Consider the following 21,591-nt stretch of genomic DNA (forward strand, 5'->3'; position numbering starts at 1 on the left):
GAAAGGTGTGAAAAGGTGTGATTGGAGTTGGTTTGAGTGATCTCCACCTGTTGGACCCTGTTTTGCAGGTATGAATGAAACCACATGTTTGTTACTCCTCTTACTCCTAGTGCATTTAGTTTGTTTAGCAAAATTGTGTGGTCTACCGTGTCAAATGCTTTGGTCAAATCAAGGAAGATCCCTGTTATGTGGTCTCCTTTGTCTAGTGCTTCGAGGATAACATTTGAGAAGTGAGTTACAGCTGAATTTGTGCTTTTGCCAGCCCGGAAACCAAATTGCTCTTTACTCAGAAGATTGAACTTTGTTAAGTACCCCATGAGCCTGTTTTTCATTATGCAGTCCTTCAGTAAGCACACAGGTATTTCATTTATGCCTGCTGAATTTTTACATTTCAGGTTACTCAGAACATTGGATACTTCTGCTGTGGTTGGTCGTAGCATCAATGTGTGTGCTATTTTGTTCAGAGTTTGTGATTGCTTTGTTTTGTTGAACTTCTGTTGCAGTCTGCTAGCTATGTTACTGAAATATTGATTGGCAAAGTTTGCTAGTTTTTTGGGATCATTTATTTTGGTATCATTGTGCTGAAACTGTATGTTTACTGGCTTTAATTTTTTCCTATTAGTTTCTTGTTTGGTGATTTTCCATGCTGCTTTGATTTTATTACTGGCTTTTTCTATAAATTTGTCATTTTGGTACCTTTTAGCCACTAACAATACTTTTCTATAGATCTTTCTGTAGCTATGATAATAGTTATGAAATGCTGAATCATTACGGTAGTTTTTCATTGAGCTGAGGTGCTTGAGCGTTTCAGCAGATTTCCTTATCCCATTGGTTACCCAGCTGTTGTTGTTGCATGATTTAGTGATTCTTAGAACTTTAGGGAACACTTCTTCAAACCTGAATTTAAATACTGACAGAAACTTTGAAAACTTCCCATTTATAGTAGGTTCTCTGTACACTTCCTCCGATGTTTCACTGTTAAGTAGTGCAGCAAATAGAGCTCTTTTTGACTTAGAGAAAACCCTACTGTACTTGTGTATTTTAGTGTTATTATCTAATTCTATACCCAATTTTAATAACTGACTGGAATGGTCTGCGATGCCAAGGTCATCTATGACAACGTCACATCTATCTTTCTCTATGTCTGTTAGCATATGGTCAATACTTGAAGCTGAATGTCTGGTTATCCTAGTGGCAATGTTAATTAATGGTGATACACCATAGGCATACATAATGTTCAGAAAATTATTGTACAACATATCTGGGTTCATCATGTTAATGTTTAGATCTCCACAAATGATAATTTTGCCTTTGGGGCTGGAGACCATATCTAATGCTTGGGTTAACTTTGTAGTGAATGTGTCCATGTCACCACTGGGAGCACGATAAATACATAGTACTGTTAGTCTTTGGAATACACCTAGGTTTTTTATATCTAAAGCAGATATTTCTATGTGTTTATCTTCACTTAATGCCATGACGTCATTCCTAATTTTATACATAATCCCCTCTTTCACGTATATGCATGATCCACCACATTTCATAGTGTTTCTACTGTAATGACAGGCTAGAATGTATGAATGTAGTGCTACATTTGATAATTCTGAACCGTTACACCAATGTTCTGTTAAGCAAACAAGTGAGCTGTCAATAGACTGCAGTTCCACTTCTAATTGTTGCACTTTGTTTCTTATGCATTGCATATTTTGGTGGAAGACTGAGAAGCACTGAGCACTGCTTACCTTGTAGTCTTTACGTTTCTCTTGCCTTGGTCTAAAAAATCCTTTTGGTGATGGGGTGTTATGGTTATCCTACTGATTGATGGACTGGCCACTGTTTCTTCCGTTGGATCCTCACATTTTCTCGCTGTTTTTGTTGAAGATGATTCTGGCGCTGCCTCTTCTTGTTCAAGTGATGATCCTGGCTGCACTGATGCTGTGGCTGCGACTGACTTACTAGTTATGCAGCTGTTAAGGTGTTTTCTTATTTCCTTGATAGAAACTGGCTGTATTGCAATTGTATTTCTTACAGCGTGGTCGTCTTTTTGTATTAGTTTTGTCAGCATTTTGCTAATGCACGACTTCCCAGCGCTGTTATAGTGTTGACCATGTTTCGTGAACAGTTCTCTTGAATTGGGAAGCTCAAAGAATGTTACGTTTTGATAATACTTGCATATTTTACGAAATTGTCTATTTATTTTTGTAAGCTCCAAATTTACGATTGAGTTGTCCTGCAGGTCGTTTCTATGAGGCATGCTTGTGACTACGATATTCGGCACTTTGAGGTTCAGTAGTGTTGTTTTTAGACATTGTGTGGTAAATTTACCCTCGTTTCGGTATACATCGTTGCTTCCACCCATGATTATGACCGTGTCATTCTTAGATAACTCATTTAGTGAATTACTGTTTTTCGTTATCTCGGTCAAAGGCACGCTTGGCTTAGTTATTCCTGCGGCCGTAAATGATGAACTGTATTCATTCATTTTCTCGGCGATTCTCTTGGCGTGACTATCTCCAAGCACAAGAACTCGTTTTTTGTAGTTCCTTGTTTTATTAGTTGTAAAAATTTTCCTGACTGTGCACTTTATTGGACGTTTAGTCACTGATTCTGGTTCATCCCTATTTGCTGTTTTATTACAGTCTTCGTCTAGACTGCTGTACTTACTGTTTGTTTACATGCTTTAGTCGGCATCGGCACTCGCCACTTTTTTTGCGTAGAAAGATCTTTTACGGCATCTTGTGCTAGGCGATGATTTTGCTCCAATCCTTGGTATTTTATTTCCAGTTCTTGATATTTCTTCTGGAGTTCTTGGTATTTCGTTGTTATGGTCACTAAATCGTCTGATAGAACCCTTATTATTGTTTCTCTTGATTTTAGTGTGTACAGTGTTACGTTTTTCGCGGCACTCGTAAGGCACTGAGTATCCTACGGCTTCCACATCGCTGGCAATAGGTTATACACAACGTTGGTGACTACTTTGAAGGTCAGTAAAACTTTGAAACACATATCTATTTTGTACGAGCTGTAAATAAATAGTTGCCACTATTAAAGTTCCAACCCTCATATTAATCAACATCATGTCTGTTATTCAGTTGCCACTATTGGGGTAAAATGCTACACACTATTTTAGCACTATAATGATTGTTTTTTTAGCCAATTAGGTCTTTTATAGCTTTACACAAATGAATTCTCTCACCTGTGCAATGTTTGTTTGAAAACTGATTATAAAACAAATCAGAATATTTCTTTAAGGTATTTTGCTGTTCTGTGTAGTGTATAGGAGTTCCATTAAAGCTACCCTTTGTCCATTTTATAATGAAAAATAATTTTCCTTTTAGCTGTTACAGAAGAAGTATGATCTCATGTTGGTGTTGATCCATTTACTGCTTACTGTATTAATTTGTTGAAAGCTGTGGGATGGATGAAGCTTATGTGTTTTCTACAAAGGGAGTTTTATGGAAAGGCTAGACTGCTACTCACCATGTAGAGGAGAGGTTGAGTTGCAGACAGGCACAATAAAAAGACTGCTATACATTTGAGCTTTCAACCACAAAGCCTTCTTCTGAAGCAGGAAACACACACACACACACACACACACACACACACACACACACACACACACACACACACACACACACACCTTCATACAACCACTACTCATACACATATTACCACTGTCTCTGACCACTGAGACTAGACTCAGTGCCCAGAGATAGTCATCATGCGTGTGTGCGTGTGCGTGTGTGTGTGTGTGTGTGTGTGTGTGTGTGTGTGTGTGTTGGAGAGGCAGTTGTGGCTTGTGTGAATGTTTGCGTGTTTCCCACTTTAGAAGAAGGCCTTGTGGACAAAAGCTCAAATGTCTCCTCTATATGGTGACAGCCTACCTGCTACATAATACTGTCTTTATTCCATCATGGACTGTGCATCATGTGTATTATAGACGTTCATAAGAAACTTGAAAAACAAGGCAGAATAATCAAGAGGAATTGTGAGTGTGAGTAATACAAATACAAAGTATTTTCAATGTGAAATCAACTAGTCTCATACACTCTGTTCTAGTTTATAAATAAAGTAATAACACGGATCTCCAGATCAAGTTGCAAAAACCTTGTGTTCAAGAGCCTGTAGGCATCCAGCATCAGCACTGAGGGCACGATCTGCAGACTCCAGGCATTGCTCCCAATCATAGAGGGCTAACTGACAACGAGTCCGTTCAATAAGTGCTGGCAAAGAATCTCGAATCACCAAACGATCCAAAAGAGTTGCAGCTGCTTCAGACTCCCGACGCAAATGCAGGAGGGTTGCTTTGCCCAGTGTTGCCTCTGTGTGTTGTCCACCCTCATGATCCAAAGCCTAAAAACATATGAAACTAGAGATAAAAAGTGGTATATTGATATTTGCTTGATTTAAATAGATGATTTGTGTTATGGTATTAAAGGTCAAACAATTTCAAATCTAGCTATCTCTTTTACCTCCTTTCTCTTTCATTTATTTTCTACAATGTTTTACTGTTATCTTAATTCAATTCATCATATCTATGTATCATCATTACCTCCCCTTCTATCGTTACTTACTGTTATCTTAATTTAATTCATCAGTTTTAGGTGTTATCTTTTTTCCATCGATTCTGTGCTTAAGTACTATGCTGCTTCTTCATTGAGCATCTTTTTTTTTATTACTATTTCTTTTGTATGTTTCAAGATTTCTGTTCTTTACCTCTCATCTTCATAGTTTTTACTGTTTTCTCCATTTTTAATTATTCTAATCAGTCATCCCTTGCTGCAATTCCTACTAATTTGTGCGGCTGTTCTTACATCCCTTAATCCATCCTAAACAATTGTATGTCAAACCTTCCCTATCTTTTATTTCTCTATGGATCTCTCTACACTGTGTCATCTTTAACACCTGCCCCCTACACATGCTCCGCAATAGTATTCCCAACCTACTTATATTCGGCCATGATTTGACTTGCTACATACAATAGCAACATTGAGGCCTTAAAACAGTTAACTATCTTCTCATTTGTACTTTTTCCTTGAAGAACAGAGGTACACATTCTTGCATAATAACTCGGCTATCAGAGTTCTTCAGCTAACTGCCTGCTGCCAATTTCCTGTTCTCCTTCATATCTGATAACAAAATATACAACTAACAACCTCTTGATATTTGTAACATAAGGTAATGACAGTGTGACTCTTCTTTCATAGGACTATAATGTCTGAAACATTCTACATTATGCCTTTATAACACAAGTGTACTAAAATGAAAATGTTGTGCTATGTTTTTCAGGCATGTCAAACTGGTACTCTAATTGCAAAAGATCTGGTGCTTGAACACACACACCAAATTTGTGATTGCTGTAGAAAGTATTATTCAGGGAACAAGTTAACATTGACTATGTTTGTTATGTATATACATTACAATACTAGATTTCAACCAGTTTCATCAAATTTGGATGAAACCTCCAACTTTCATTGATTGCCTTCATTGTCTTTGTCATGAGCAAGGAATATTATGAAAATGATAGATTGCTACTCAACATATAGACGAGACATTGTGTCGCAGACAAGTACAATGAAAAGACTTATATACAACTGACCGTTTAGCCAAACAACCTTCTTCTAAAGTAGGAAAAACACACATATTCAAACAAGCACAACTCACGCATACACGACCACTGTCTCTGTCCATAGTCTTTTCATTGTGCTGTCTACCATTCAACATCTCCTCTATATTGTGAGAAGCAATCTATCCTTTTCATAATATTGTCATTATTCTATCCAGGATTTTTCATTGTTTGATCACGAGCAAGTAGATCTGATGTGACAAGAGAACCAAGAATGTTTTCCACAGGTTACCATCACAAATGGATCCATGGATATATTTATCTGTACATTAGAGAAAATTTTATATGAATTTAATTTTAAAAAAAAAAAGTAAAGTATCAGCTGTAGCTGACTGAGGCATGGAACACAGGAACATTTAACAGTTCAGAGACGTTATTAGCTTTCAAAAGAGTTAGGATAGACGCATCTAGTCATCTGAGTGTGTGTGTGTGTGTGTGTGTGTGTATTGTGTGTGTGTGTGTGCGCGCGCGCGCGTGCTTAACCTATAAACGGAGTGACAGCTTCAAAGTTAGTAAAGCCTCTGTCCTGTTGCATGTTTCTGTGTGACAAACATAAACCAGCCCCATGTGAATGGTTGCATTTCCTCATTTTTGTCCCAAAATTCCCATTATTCTTACAATTTTAAAACTGAACTGCTCCACATACAGCTAATTGCGAAACAAAACTGGGAAACGGACGACATAGAGATGATGGAACAGAGGAACAAATGCTCAGATGCAGATTCAGACAAGATAAACATTGTGAGTAAAATTTAAATGTAAATGTCTTGTGACTAGGGCCTCCTGTCAGGTAGACCGTTCACTGGGTGCAAGTCTTTCGATTTGACACCACTTCGGTGACTTGCGTGCCAAAGGGAATGAAATGATAATGATCAGGACAACACAACACCCAGTCCCTGAGTGGAGAAAATCTCCGACCCTGTCAGGAATCGAACCTGAACCCTTAAAACTGACATTATGTTGCACTGACCACTCAGCTACCGGGGGCGCAAAACATTGTGAGTAAAGGACTTCATACAATAAAGACGTTGAAATAGCCAAGTTTCAAACTCCAGAGAGCTACAGGCAAGCAGCTAGGAACAAAATCTGCAAAAAGAAAAGGGGTTAATATACCAAACTAGGATGGATCTTGTTAACAAAGATCTATAATATTTCATTGTAAAGAAATATGGTGTGAATAAAAGTACCACAAAATGATTTTACATCAGCAGTAACTTTTCTCTAATCAACATAGTGTTTTACAATGGCTGTTGGATGCTTACAAGCAAAAACAAAGAAATGTCTGCATTACATTACTGGATTTCATAAACAAACAAACTTAATGCACCATACTGAGTTGTCGGTCACACACAAAAAATGAAGAAAACTTTAGCTTTCAGAGCAATCCCTTCTAATGCTTGAGTATGTACACACACACACACACACACACACACACACACACACACACACACACACACACACACACACACACACAGTACAGCTCAAAGGGATGCAGCCAGTTTGCCCACTAGGAATGCGAGGGGGAGGGTTGGCAGGTGAACTGGCTGAGCAAGTGATGCGCAGGTGTCATGAGACTGTGGGCAGTGGCACACCCTTAACATTATGTGGGGATCTGAACTGGGAGGGAGGGAGGGAGAAAGGGAGGGGTGGAGGGGATGACAGGATGGAGGAAGGGGAAATTGTTGGATGGAAGGTGAGAGGACAGTGGGTTACCAGAGGCTGAGGCCTAGATGATTACGGGAGTGGAGGAGGGGTTGCAAGGATAATTCCCATCCGCATAGTTCAGAGAAGCTGATGGTGGGAGAGAGGGATCCAGAGAGCTTGGGGTATGAAGCAGCCACTGAAATTGAGCATGTTATGCTCAGCTGCATGTGCCATCAGGTGATCAACTTCGATTTTGGCAACAATCTGGCAGTGGCCATTCAGCCTGGTGGACAGCTGGTTGGTAATCACACCGACATAAAAAGGTGTGCAGTGTTAGCAGCAGAGCTGGTATATGACACTTCATTTCATAGGTGGCCTGGCCTCTGATGGGGTAGGATAAGCCTGAGTCAGGACTCAAGTAGGAAGTGCTGGGAGGACAATTGAGCAGATCCTGCACCTTGGTCTTCCACAGGGACATAATCCCTGTGGCAAGGAGTTGGGAGTGATAGTGGTAAAGGGATAGACAATGCAAGACCAATTTAGGAGGCACTGGAAGGATCTTTGGTACGATGTCCCTCATTTCAGAACACGATGGTAGATAATCAAAGTCCTGAAGAAGGACATGGTTCAGTTGTTCCAGTCCAGGGTGACACTGGGTGAGGAGTGGGACACTCCTTTGTAGGTGATTCTTGGAGGTAGTGGAAGGATTGTGGATGTATGAGGATATGGCAGGGAAATCTGTTTGCAGACTATGTACTACAAATGATTGACAGACACATCTTTTGGAGGAAAAAAAAGGCAATTTCTGTTACCTTCAGGTTTGCAATCACTGTTCGCACTCACAATTCTCTGAACACTTTTTAAACAACAGGCAGTAACTTACTTAACTTCTACGTAATTAACCACAATCATCTGAGGACAACTGCATAGTGAAAATAAATATAGTAGTAGTAGTAGTAGCTTTATTCATCTGTAGATCTCTTTTTCACAGATATAGGACATGTCAAAGCATTTACAAATTTAGAAAAATTTAAAATAAGCTAATTCACATACACATACAGACTCCTAGTTAGAGACAACCATTAGATTTATTCCTGGTATACAATATTTTTTTACAAATAACTTATTTAATAATGTAATGCCACACTGTTCACTCATATCTCACTATCAGTCACTGCACACACTATACAAATAGTGTTTCATAACACTTCAATCACTACACACACACACACACACACACACACACACACACACACACTGGTGATCTCTGGGCCATTTTCTGTACCACAATTTCCCATATGCTATCCTGAAAAACTGAGTCAGCATGTCTCTATAATGAGAGATGTTGAGCTCAGAAAGAGGTGTCAGTATTATGCAATGCATAGCTTGGAGATCAGTTTTTCTAGAAAATGAAAAAGAAGGAAAAAACAAAGTGTGAAGGTGTTATGTGGAATGTTGGTTGTTTTATAATCATGACTATTATTATTATTATTATTATTATTATTATTATTATTATTTTCAATTATTCCCATTTAAAGAGAGTGTTTGAACTTGAATTCCTTTATGATGATTGTTTATGTTTTTTCTGAGCCCAAATTTTCCTCATGTGTTCACTGTTTCTTTTTCTTTCTTCTCTCTCTCTCTCTCTCTCTCTCTCTCTCTCTCTCTCTCTCTTCTTCTTCTTGTCTCCCCCCCCCCCCCCCCTCACTCCACTATCCATTTGCATCCTGATCTCTTGTGTGTTGTGGTGTCAAATTTATGTTTTTTTTTATTATTATTATGTTCTTGAATTCAGTTCTATTTTCTCCATTGTTTACTGTTATGTGTGCTTGTCTGAGGTCCTCTACAACTTCTTTTATCCATTTTGTTTTTCCCCTACCTGAGTTGATGATTTTAAGAATTCGCTTTGGAATTCTGTTTTCATTCATCATGTGGATATGTCTATAGAACTGCATTTTTCTTTTCCTTACTGTATCCGTAATTTTTTCTGTGTATTTATAGAATTCTGATGTTGGTCTCTTCTTCCAGATTCCTTGCTCTTGTATCGGGCAAAAAATTTTGCTGAGAATTTTCCTTTCTTGTTTCTCTATATCTTTAACTTTAGTTTTCCCACCTATTTGTGTTGTTTCAGATGTATACACTGCCTCCGGAAGTATGACAGTGTTGTAGTGCCTCAATTCTGCGTTAATGGATATGGACTTTTTGTTATAATAGTTCCGCATGAGTTTATATGCTTTCTGTAGTTTTTTTATTCTTGCCTCATAGGTCTTTAGGTTGATCCCTGATGGCTGGATGATTTCTCCCAGGTACTTAAAATGTGGTACTTGTACGATTTTCCCATGGGTTGTCACAATACGCAATTTATCTTGTGGCACTCTTTCTATGTACTGGGTTTTCCCATACGAGATTTGCAGGCCAGTTCTCTGTGCAATTTCGTGTAACTTCTCTATGGCGTTACTGGCTTCTTTTCTATTATTTGTGAGGATTGCAAGGTCATCTGAAAAAGCTTAACGCTTCACATTGAATCTATTATCCTTTCTAATGCCCATTTGGATTCCTTTGACTTCTTTTTCCCATGTCCTGATAATTTTTTCAAGAATGATATTAAAGAGTAATGGTGCAAGGCCGTCACCCTGTCACATTCCAGTTTGGATTTCAAATGGTTCAGAGATATCCCCCATAAATTTAACCTTGGAGACTGTGTCAGTTACTGTTTGCCGAATGATTGATCTTGTCTTTCTGTCAATTCTGAATTCTTCCAGTGTGCTGCAGAGCACTACTCTGTCTATTGAGTCATAGGCCTTTTTAAAATCTACAAAAGTTACCACTGTGTTTCGGATGTTTCTCATCTGGAGAATCATTTTCAGATTCCAGATCTGTGCTATGCATGATCGTCCCTTGCAAAAACCAGCCTGGTATTCTACTATATGTGGGCAGCTTGCTCTTCTAATCTATTCATGAAAACTTTTGATAGGATTTTATATGTGACTGGCATGAGTGAGATACCCCTGTAATCATTTGGTTCAGTTTTGTTCCCTTTTTTGTGGAGCGGATGGATGAGTGTGCATTTCCATTTCCATTTATAATCATTATTATTACTTATTTGTATAACATTTTTTTTATCAAGCCCCTACTCTGTTTTATCTAAGTAATCCTTCAATGTATAAAATATATTGCATAACAGGTACTTTTTGGCTGCCCTTTTAAGTAACTGTAATTTTCCAGTATCTTTTATCTCTTTTGGTAATTTATTGTACAGTTTTGTTCCTTGATATAAAATGCTGTTTTGAGTTTTATGTTTAGTTTTTCTTGGCAAATGTGAGTTGAGTCCAGCTCTTGTTCCATAGTCATGGACAGAACTGTTTGTGCAGTAATTGCCAGTGCTATTTTTGATGTATACAACTGACTTGTACATGTATTCACACGAAGCAGTTAAAATTCTCAGTTTTTTGAACAGATCTTTACAATGAGCTCGACTACCATTTTTCGTTATGATTCTTAAGGCTCTTTTCTGAAGTTTGAAAATTGTGTTCATGTTTTCTGCATTTGTTTCCCAAAAAAGAATGCCATAGCTAAGAATTGAGCCTACATATGAATAGTATGTAACTAAAAGACACTGCATGTTACTCACTGATGATAGGATTCTAAGGGCATAACATGCTGATGACATTCTGTTCGCAAGTACCTTTGTGTGTTCATACCACTTCAACTGAGAATCAATATTCAGTCCGAAAAATTTTGTATTTGTTACACAGTCTATACAGGTGCCATCTACACTTACTTTAACATTGCCATTTTCCCTCTTCAAGCTGAAATTCAAGGCATTAGTTTTCTTTATGTCAATGTCACTTTATTGCTTATTGACCAATCGTAAACTTCCTTGAGAGCTACATTTGCTTTCCCTGCAAGGAGTTCTCTTGTTTTCTCAGTGACTATAATATTGCTGTCATCAGCAAAGAATTTTTTCACCATGAGTAACACTGCTGGGAGAAAGTCACTGATGTAATCAGGAACAGTATTGGTCCTAATATGCTACCTTGCGGAACCCCTACATTAATGTATTTTGGTTCTGATAGTGTTTTACTAAATGTTTAGATCTATTTGAAGTATGTGTTATCTCTACTTTTGTACCCTATCTGCTATGTATGATAAAAACCAGTCATTAGCTGCTACCCCTCTTATTCCTAATGCTCCTAATTTATTTGATAGAATCTTTTGGTCAACTAAATCAAAGGCCTTAGAAAGATCCAAAAATATGCCTTTGACACACTCATCTTTGTCAAGAGCATCAAGTACAACCTTTGCGAATTCTACTATGGCTGACTCCGTGTTTTTGCCACTTTGGAAACCAAACTGTGATTCACTTAAATGATTGTATTTATTCAGGTAATTCATTAATCTGTCTCTCATAAATGCTACTATTATTTCTTAGAATGGTGACAGCAGGGAAATAGACCGGTAATTTTCTATGTCTTCTGCATTTCCTTTTCCAGAAGGTGCTTGACACTGTACCACACAAGCGGCTTGTAGCGAAAATGCATGCTTGTGGAATATCATCTCAGTTATGTGACTGGATTCATGATTTCCTGCCAGAGAGGTCACAGTTCGTAGTAACTGACGGAAAGTCATCAAGTAAAACAGAAATGACTTCTGGTATTCCACAACGTAGTGTTACAGGCTCTCTGCTGTGCCTTACCTATTTACATGATTTATGAGACAATCTGAGCAGCCATATTAGGTTGTTTGCAGATGATGCTGTGATTGATCATCTAGTAAAATCATCAGAAGATCAAAACAAATTGCAAAAGGATTTAGAAAAGATATCTGTGTGGTGCAAAAATTGGCAACTGACCCTAAATAATGAAAAGTGTGAGGTCATCCACATGAGTGCTAAAAGTTATCCATAAAGACTTCGATTACACGATAAATCAGTCAAATTTAAAGGCAGTAAATTCAAGTAAATACCTATAAATTACAAATACGAATAACTTAAATTGGAAAGAACACATAGAAAATATTGTGGGAAAGGCAAACCAAAGACTGTGTTTTATCGGCAGGACTCTTAGAAGATGCAACAGTCTACTAAAGAGACTGCCTGCACTACACTTGTCCTCTTTTTGATTAATGCAGTGTGGACTGGGATCCTTACCAGATAGGATTAATGGAGTACATCAAGAAAGTTCAAAGAAGAGCAGCATGTTTTGTATTATGCCAAAACAGGGTAGATAGTGTCACAGACATGATACAGGATTTGGGATGGGCGTCATTACGAATAACTGTGTTCCTCACTGCAGCTGAATCTTCTCACAAAATTTCTATCACCAACTTTCTCCTCCGAATGCGAAAATATTTTGGTGACGCTGACCAACACAGGGAGAAATGATCATCATAATGAAATAAGGGAAATCAGAGCTTGCATGGAAAGATAAAGGTGTTCATTTTTCCCATGCGCTGTTTGAGATTGGAATAATAGACAATTATTGTGAATGTGGTTCAATGAACCCTCTGCTAAGCATGTATCCATGTAGATGTAGATGAAGTAATATAGGAGATAGGCTACAACCCTGTCTCACTCACTACTCAACCGCTGCTTCCCTTTCATAGTCCTTGACTCTTATAAATGCTCCCTGGTTTCTGTACAATTTGTAAATAGTCTTTCACTCCATGTATTTTGCTGCTCCTGCCTTCAGAATTTCAAAGAGTATATTCCAGTCAACATTGCCAGACGCTTTCTGCACGTCCACACCTATCTTCTAACAGAAATCATTGGATCAGTATTGCCTCATATGTTCCTACATTTCTCTGGAATCCAAATTGATGTTCCCTGATGTTGGACTCTACCATTTTTCCCATTCTTCTACAAAGAATTCATGTTAGTGTGCAGTTCTAAAGCATCAACTGTACACCGACCATTGCAGCTCCATGAAATGGCATCAAGAAGAAATTGAGCTGCGCGTCAATGGAAAGAGGGGGCTGTACTATACCTCCAGAAAGACAGAGTTCAGCACCCTCCACCAACACTGACTTAACCAGCTGCCCATCGCTGGTCGGGGCCAGTTGGGTCACAGTACTGAGTAATAGTAACAAGATAGTTAGGCTGCACTTTACGAGTAGTAACAGCAGTGTGTAAAAGTAAATGCATGTAGGAGACGCAGGAAGCACATCAACCCATCTCATATTGAGGATTTGCGTTACATTTCTTTCCAGTACAGAAATAAGGTGTTCTGAAAAAGTAACTCATGTAGAAGAGAGAGGAAGTGCATCAAGCAACCTCATAACGGAAAGTTAAGTTATGTTTCTTTCATTTTCAGAAATGATGTGTTCTGTTAATCTGCAGGTGTTATATACAGATCATCTGAGATTCCTGCCACTGGCCATTGCAACTTCTCTCCTTCCTTGTTTGTGTTGATCCTAACTTCCACAGTAGCCGACATAACAGTTAGTATTTTTTCAACCATGATTTGTAAATAATGTCTTTCTTTTATCTCAAATGTGAACCTGGATCTCCTCTGATGAACTCTGGAGCATTGTTTTAGCATTTATTCAAGGGTTGTCTTCAAAGGAATCAAAAAATTCATTGAATATCGAACACTGTTTTCATAAGGTGTGACAATTTCTAACATACCCCACAAAGTGTCAATCTTTTTTACCTTCCAAGTATACCAGGCATAGAAATTTTGAACAAGACTAACAGGAAATCAAAATTATATTCGCTAAGCAGTATTTTGATACTTGCCAAGATATCTATCACAAAATAGCCTGTTGTCCAGCAATTACTATCAGTGTATAAGAGAGCGTTTACTCTGGAGCAAAAAGGTACATATATCTTCTTACACAAGACATGTTCAGCAAAACAAGTACAGGAACAGAAGTCCTATAAAAAATGTACATGCTGTAAATTGCCACATAGTAATTTGAACACCCATGAAGGTCATATAAAGGATAAATTTTAAAAATTATGGTACTGCAGATGAGACATGGTATTATTTTAATAACATGATTCATAATTGTAAAGATACCTTCCATCCTCTCAAAAAACAAGGTGGTAATTAAGGCATGGAAATCCTTCCCTGATGAAACTCAGGTGACTATAGATACGGGTGACTATAGATACCAGAGATCAAGCTCATCCCTTTTTCTCAATTTCAGCAAAGCTTTTAATACAGTTTCACATTGCTGCCTATTATACAAAAGATTCGCTGATGGAATGTTTGACCAAGTATTCAGCTTTGTTGATTACTAGTTGGCAATCAGATTTCACAATGTTATTTTCAACAAGTAGATATTAAATAAAGTTGTAAAAGATTTGCATGCGAGAAGTTTGATAACACTATCCTCAGTCCCGTAAGCTTTGAGAGAGGATTAATAAAAAATAAAGCTGTGGTTTCAGTGGTTCAGGTGTTTCACATACCTGAGTACAATGCACAGAACAGTCATACAACCATAAGAAACTGTTAGAAAATTCCTTCTTTGGGAGGTTGTTCAACTTGCATGTCACATTGGTTTGAATGTTGATTATGCCATCAAAGCACTGATTAGCAGAGAACGCTATGATAGCAGTTATTAGTAATCCACAAACTGTGTGTCAAACTTGCACGAACATTGTCTGTAGCGAAGGACATTACTGTTTGCATGTTGCCCGTCGCTTGCAACACTTGTTGTAAATACAAGATAAGTATTGTCAATCTGCTTTATTGAAATAAAACTACTAATGTTATTTGCTTGAACTGTTGCGAAGCATTCCGAGAATGCAGCATCCTTTAGGCAGCCTATACGAGACAAGTGCACAGGACCCCACATTTGGTGACGAGTATCTGCTGAATCCAGTGCCAGACAACCACGGAATTTTTTGCTGGCGCCTTAATTTTCTTTTTTCTTTTGTTTGCAGGGGCTTTTCTTTGCTTTAACAGTTTTCTTGTTGTTTACGCTAATAAGTGTTTTCAGGTGGGGGTTTCAGACATTTTCTTTGCTTTTTTTGTCTGTTTGTTGCATTTGTGCATTCCAACATGCTCACCCCACCCATCCCACACCTGCCCAGGCACCACAGCCGCAAGCATTAGATGCCACACAGCTAATGCAGATGTTTCAGTTCCAGACGCAGCAGATTTCTGCACTATTCAACATGGTGCAGCAGCTACTGGCCAATGCTGCACGCCCGACAGAACGAGCACCGCCTACTACAGCTGCTATACCACCTTTCCGATAGTTTTGTGAAGAAGAAGAAGAAGAAGAAGAAGAAGAAGAAGAAGAATGGCTCGAGTGGTCATCACAATCTGAAGTCCACGTCATTGCCCACTGATGATGGTCGAAGTAGAGAGGATATAAAATGTAGACTGGCAATGGCAAGGAAAGTGTTTCTGAAGAAGAGAAATTTGTTAACATCGAGTATAGATTTAAGTGTCAAGAAGTTATTTCTGAAAGCATTTGTATAGAGTGTAGCCATGTATGGAAGTGAAACATGGACAATAAATAGTTTGGACAAGAAGAGAATGGAAGCGCTTTCGAAATGTGGTGCTGCAGAAGAATGCTGAAGATTAGATGGGTAGATCACATAACTAATGAGGAAGTATTGAACAGGATTGGGGAGAAGAGAAGTTTGTGGCACAACTTGACTACAAGAAGGGACCAGTTGGTAGGACATGTTCTGAGGCATCAAGGGATCACCACTTTAGTATTAGAGGGCAGCGTGAAGGGTAAAAATCGTTGAGGGAGACCTAGAGATAAATACACTAAGCAGATTCAAAAGGATGTAGGTTGCAGTAGGTACCGGGAGATGAAGAAGCTTGCACAGGACAGTTAGCACGGAGAGCTGCATCAAACCAGACTCAGGACTGAAGACCACAACAAAAACAACACAAAAATCTAGTCACAAGGCCCATGTCATTAATGCAGTATATTCCGAGTCTGCAACAGGCAAGCATGCAAGTTCTTCAGTGATACTCTAGTCAAACAAGCTTTTTGTTCATCTACTTATTTGTGGAAAACATAGGAAATTTCAGTTTGCCTCCATCACATTGCTCAATCGTCACACACATGAGTTGTTAGGCTCCCCATGCCTGTCTAAACCAGCATTCAACTGATGGCTTGTAACGGACAAGACATTCCTGTGCTCGGAAAATGTACCTTGCCTGCAATTTATGGCTCGCATATGTGAACAATGACTTTAACAGAGCTACAATCATGCGAGTGTATGAACATATTTGGTCTTGATTCTTTTGATTTGTTTGGCTTTAACATTCAGGATAATGTGTTGTCAGTGTCTGCCTTCAATGTAAAAGACAGTGTAGCTAGCTTGGTAAAAGAATTCTTGGAACTCTTTTCTGAACGTTTCGGCAAAGCTAACAATTTTGTTGCGCATATTACTCTGAAAGACAATGCTCAGCCGAAATTTTGATGGGCCAGAACTGCCCCCATTGCATTACAGGACTAAGTCGCTGCTGAACTTAAAGACTTACAAGACTGCAGAATTATTGTGCCCATATCAGCTAGTCAATGGGCACGTCCACCGGTTTTGCTCCCTATACCTTCATGTCTCATTTGCCTCTGTTTTGACTTTAAACCTACAGTCAACCCATAAACTGTTATTGATAGTTATCCACTGCCACGCCTAGAGGATCTCATGGGCAGATTAGACGCAGGATGCTACTTTTCAAAAACTGATTTCCGCAACACATATCTTCAAATACTGCTCAATGAGAAATCTCAAAAGGTGTATGTAGTAAATACCTATTTGGGTTTGTTCAAATATTTGTGTTTGCCATTTGGCAGTGCTTCCCCACCTGCCATTTTTCAACAGTATTTGTAACAGCTGACATCACAAGTACCAAACTTCTCGAACTATTTGGATGATATTCTAGTAGCAGGTCATACACCTGAAGAACATATGGCAAATTTATGTGCTTTGTTTCTTGTATTATCTGAGGCAAGACTTAAGTATAGACTAGACAAGTGTGATTTTTTTAAACCTGAGTCGCAGTATCTTGGTCATGTCATGAACAGTCAAGATGTACAACTTCTTTAGTCACATTTGTTAGCCATACGAGATTTGCCAGTTCCTTACAATATCACAGAATTGCAGTCAGTTTTAGGGAAAATGAACTATTACATTCGGTTCATACCGATGGGTAGATCACATAACTAATGAGGAAGTATTGAATAGGATTGGGGAGAAGAGAAGTTTGTGGCACAACTTGCCCAGAAGAAGGGATCAGTTGGTAGGACATGTTCTGAGGCATCAAGGGATCACCAGTTTAGTATTGGAGGGCAGTGTGGACGGTAAAAATCATAAAGGGAGACCAAGAGATGAATACACTAAGCAGATTCAGTAGGTACTGGGAGATGAAGCAACTTGCACAGGATAGAGTAGCATGGAGAGCTGCATCAAACCAGTCTCAGGACTGAAGACCACAACAACAACATACCGAATGCTGCACAAATCACAGTTCCATTGCATCGCTTGCATTGCACTAAGGTCCTCTTTATTTGTACAGATGAAAACCAAGCAGATTTTCAAAAACTTAGAGATGCATTGTGCAGTGATTGATGCTTATTTCACTTTAATCCTGAAAAACCAGTCGTACTGCAAGTTGACACTTCCTCTTATGGAATCGGTGCAGTGCTTTTGCACAGACTTGGTGATAAAGACAGTCCTATTGCTTTTGCATCAAAAGTGTTGTCCAAAGTTCAGTGTAATTATTCACAAATTGAAAAAGAGGCTTTGGCTATATCGTGTATGGTGTCACCAAACTCCACCACTATTTGTATGGCAGAAAATTCTACTTAGTAACGGATCACAAGCCTTTGCAGTCCTTGTTTCATCCAATGAAACTGATTCCTGTATGGACTGCCCAATAATTGCAAAGATGGGCTTTGGTGTTGTCTCAATACCAGTACGAGATTGTGTATTGTCCGACCGCTCAACATGGTAATGCAGATGCACTTTCACGTCTTCCGATTGGCCCTCATACAGACTTTGACGCTTCTGCTGCATCTTGTTGTCACATTGATGCTCAAGATTCTGAATTGCTCCAGTCAAAATTGAACAGGCCATGGAAGCTGATTCAGATTTGAACATTTTGCACATCTTGTCCTTGTACCTTGGATAGCATAAAGAACACTGTCATTCTCTGTTACTTTGCATGTCGGCATAGCCTTGCTGTACAGAAGGGTGTGATTCTTGTTCAGAATGACAGGGGACACTCATATGTTGATCTCTAAGGCTTTCCAAAAAGAATTGTTGCAGTTACTTCACCAAGGGCACTGGGGTATTGTTCATACAAAACACTTTGCACGTCGACACTGTGTTTGGCAGGGTATGGACACCCAAATAGAAAGGATGACGTCACAGTGTGATTCATGTGCGGGAAATCAGTCCGCTCTACCACAAAAATTCTCTGCATGGCCTAAGTCGCACTCACCATGGCAACGTGTGCACATAGACTTTGCAGGACCTTTTTGGAACACTAGCTGGTTTTATTGTGGTTGACTCGTACAGCAAATTTCCTTTTGCAGAGTCAATGAACTCGACAACATCTTGTAGCACAATTCAGGTGTTGTCATCGATTTTTTGCCTAGAAGGCTTACCTGAAGTAATAATGTCAGACAACGGACCTCAAACTACACCAAATTAATTTGAAGCACTTTGTGAATGCAATGGCATACAGCATCTAGCTAGTCCACCGTACCACCCACAGTCAAACAGTGAAGCTGAACGTTTTGTCAGAACATTCAAGCAGTTGATGACCAAACTTCTCTCCACACACAACACGGATCAAGCACTGCAGCTGTTTCTTGCCTCATATCGTTTGAACCCACGAGATGGACAATTGCCGGCAAAATTGCTTCATGGCCGTTGCTATCGGAAACTGCTCCACCCTCCTCAGCATCTGGCACCAAATTAAGGCCGCAAGTATCGCTTTGTGCCGCATGATATTGTCTTTTACACGGTTCTTAGCAGCAGCAGATGGTGGGCACAAGGCAAGATCGTCTGTTGACTTGGCACTTGCATGTATCTTCTTTCAGGTCCAGATGGCTGGCAGCGCTGCCATCAAAATCAACTTCACAGCAAACATAAACATAGCCAAAGCCTTGCAGACAAACAAAAATTACGCGAAGCGAAATGCAGTGTGAGGAGGGCTATGCGAGAGGCTTTCAATGAATTCGAAAGTAAAGTTCTATGTACTGACTTGGCAGAAAATCCTAAAATTTTGGTCCTATGTCAAAGCGGTAGGTGGATCAAAACAAAATGTCCAGACACTCTGTGACCAAAATGGTACTGAAACAGAGGATGACAGACTAAAGGCCGAAATACTAAATGTCTTCTTCCAAAGCTGTTTCACAGAGGAAGACTGCACTGTGCTTCCTTCTCTAGATTGTCGCACAGTTGACAAAATGGTAGATATCGAAGTAGACGACAAGAGGGATAGAGAAACAATTAAAATCGCTCAGAAGAGGAAAGGCCGCTGGTCCTGATGGTATACAGTTCGATTTTACACAGAGCACGCGAAGGAACTTGCCCCCCTTCTTGCAGCGGTGTACCGTAGGTCTCTACAAGAGCGAAGCGTTCCAAAGGATTGGAAAAGGGCACAGGTCATCCCTGTTTTCAAGAAGGGACGTCGAACAGATGTGCAGAACTATAGACCTATATCTCTAACGTCGATCAGTTGTAGAATTTTGGAACACGTATTATGTTCGAGTATAATGTCTTTTCTGGAGACTAGAAATCTACTCTGTAGGAATCAGCATGGGTTTCGAAAAAGACGGTCGTGTGAAACCCAGCTCGCGCTATTTGTCCACGAGACTCAGAGCGCCTTAGACACGGGTTCACAGGTAGATGCCGTGTTTCTTGACTTCCGCAAGGCGTTTGACACAGTTCCCCACAATCGTTTAATGAACAAAGTAAGAGCATACGGACTATCAGATCAATTGTGTGATTGGATTGAGGAGTTACTAGATAACAGAACGCAGCATGTCATTCTCAATGGAGAGAAGTCTTCCGAAGTAAGAGTGATTTCAGGTGTGCCGCAGGGGAGTGTCATACGACCGTTGCTATTCACAATATACATAAATGACCTGGTGGATGACATCGGAAGTTCACTGAGGCTTTTTGCAGATGACGCTGTGGTGTATCGAGAGGTTGCAACAATGGAAAATTGTACTGAAATGCAGGAGGATCTGCAGCGAATTGACGCATGGTGCAGGGAATGGCAATTGAATCTCAATATAGACAAGTGTAATGTGATGCGAATACATAGAAAGATAGGTTCCTTATCATTTAGCTACAAAATAGCAGGTCAGCAACTGGAAGCAGTTAATTCCACAAATTATCTGGGAGTACTCATTAGGAGTGATTTAAAATGGAATGATCATATAAAGTTGATCGTCGGTAAAGCAGATGCCAGACTGAGATTCATTGGAAGAATCCTAAGGAAATGCAATCCGACAACAAAGGAAGTAGGTTACAGTACACTTGTTCGCCCAATGCTTGAATACTGCTCAGCAGTGTGGGATCCGCACCAGGTAGGGTTGATAGAAGATATAGAGATGATCCAACGGAGAGCAGCGCGCTTCGTTACAGGATCATTTAGTAATTGCGAAAGCGTTACGGAGATGATAGATAAACTCCAGTGGAAGACTCTGCAGGAGAGACGCTCAGTAGCTCGGTACAGGCTTTTGTTAAAGTTTCGAGAACATACCTTCACCAAAGAGTCAAGCAGTATATTGCTCCCTCCTACGTATATCTCGCGAAGAGACCATGAAGATAAAATCAGAGAGATTAGAGCCCACACAGAAGCATACTGACAATCCTTCTTTCCACGTACAATACGAGACTGGAATAGAAGGGAGAACCGATAGAGGTACTCAGGGTACCCTCCGCCACACACCGTCAGGTGGCTTTCGGAGTATGGATGTAGATGTAGATGTAGATGTAGATGAACTTCGCCTTTGTCATGTACACGATGATCTTTCAGTCTCTCATCCCCCAGATTCATGGATCCAGAGGACAGCATGGCCACAGCAGCAGCCAGAGGGTGTCCTCTCGACACCGCAGGACGACCCCATGGAGACATAGCCTTCACCTCCTCTGCCTCCTCACATCCTACCGATGGAGCTGGGCCCACCCAAACCACAGCAGTCACCATCTTCTTCATGTGGCTCATGGCAGCAGGAGGTGGATGCATACGCTTCTGGTCGTTTTCTAGACGACATTTCCGCCAGAGTGCAGACCGGGTGGTGGGGTATGATTGGAAGCTTGACGTCCTCTGCAGCCACAGCTTCCAGCCCGGCAATGTGCCCACACTCCTGCCTCCCCCACAGTGGTC

General features: G+C 39.7%; 1 protein-coding gene across 2 annotated transcripts in view; it reads right to left on the minus strand.

The window, feature by feature from the left end:
- LOC126278379 (tetratricopeptide repeat protein 21B-like) overlaps positions 1-21,591 on the minus strand; it is a 268,639-nt gene that overhangs the window by 214,962 nt on the left and 32,086 nt on the right. For both annotated transcript variants that reach the window (XM_049978456.1, XM_049978457.1), the window contains exon 4: positions 4,108-4,353. In XM_049978456.1, the coding sequence (XP_049834413.1) occupies positions 4,108-4,353 (246 nt within the window). The remainder of the gene's footprint in view (positions 1-4,107; positions 4,354-21,591) is intronic.

This window comes from Schistocerca gregaria, chromosome 6 (assembly GCF_023897955.1).
Source record: "Schistocerca gregaria isolate iqSchGreg1 chromosome 6, iqSchGreg1.2, whole genome shotgun sequence".
NCBI lineage: Eukaryota > Metazoa > Arthropoda > Insecta > Orthoptera > Acrididae > Schistocerca > Schistocerca gregaria.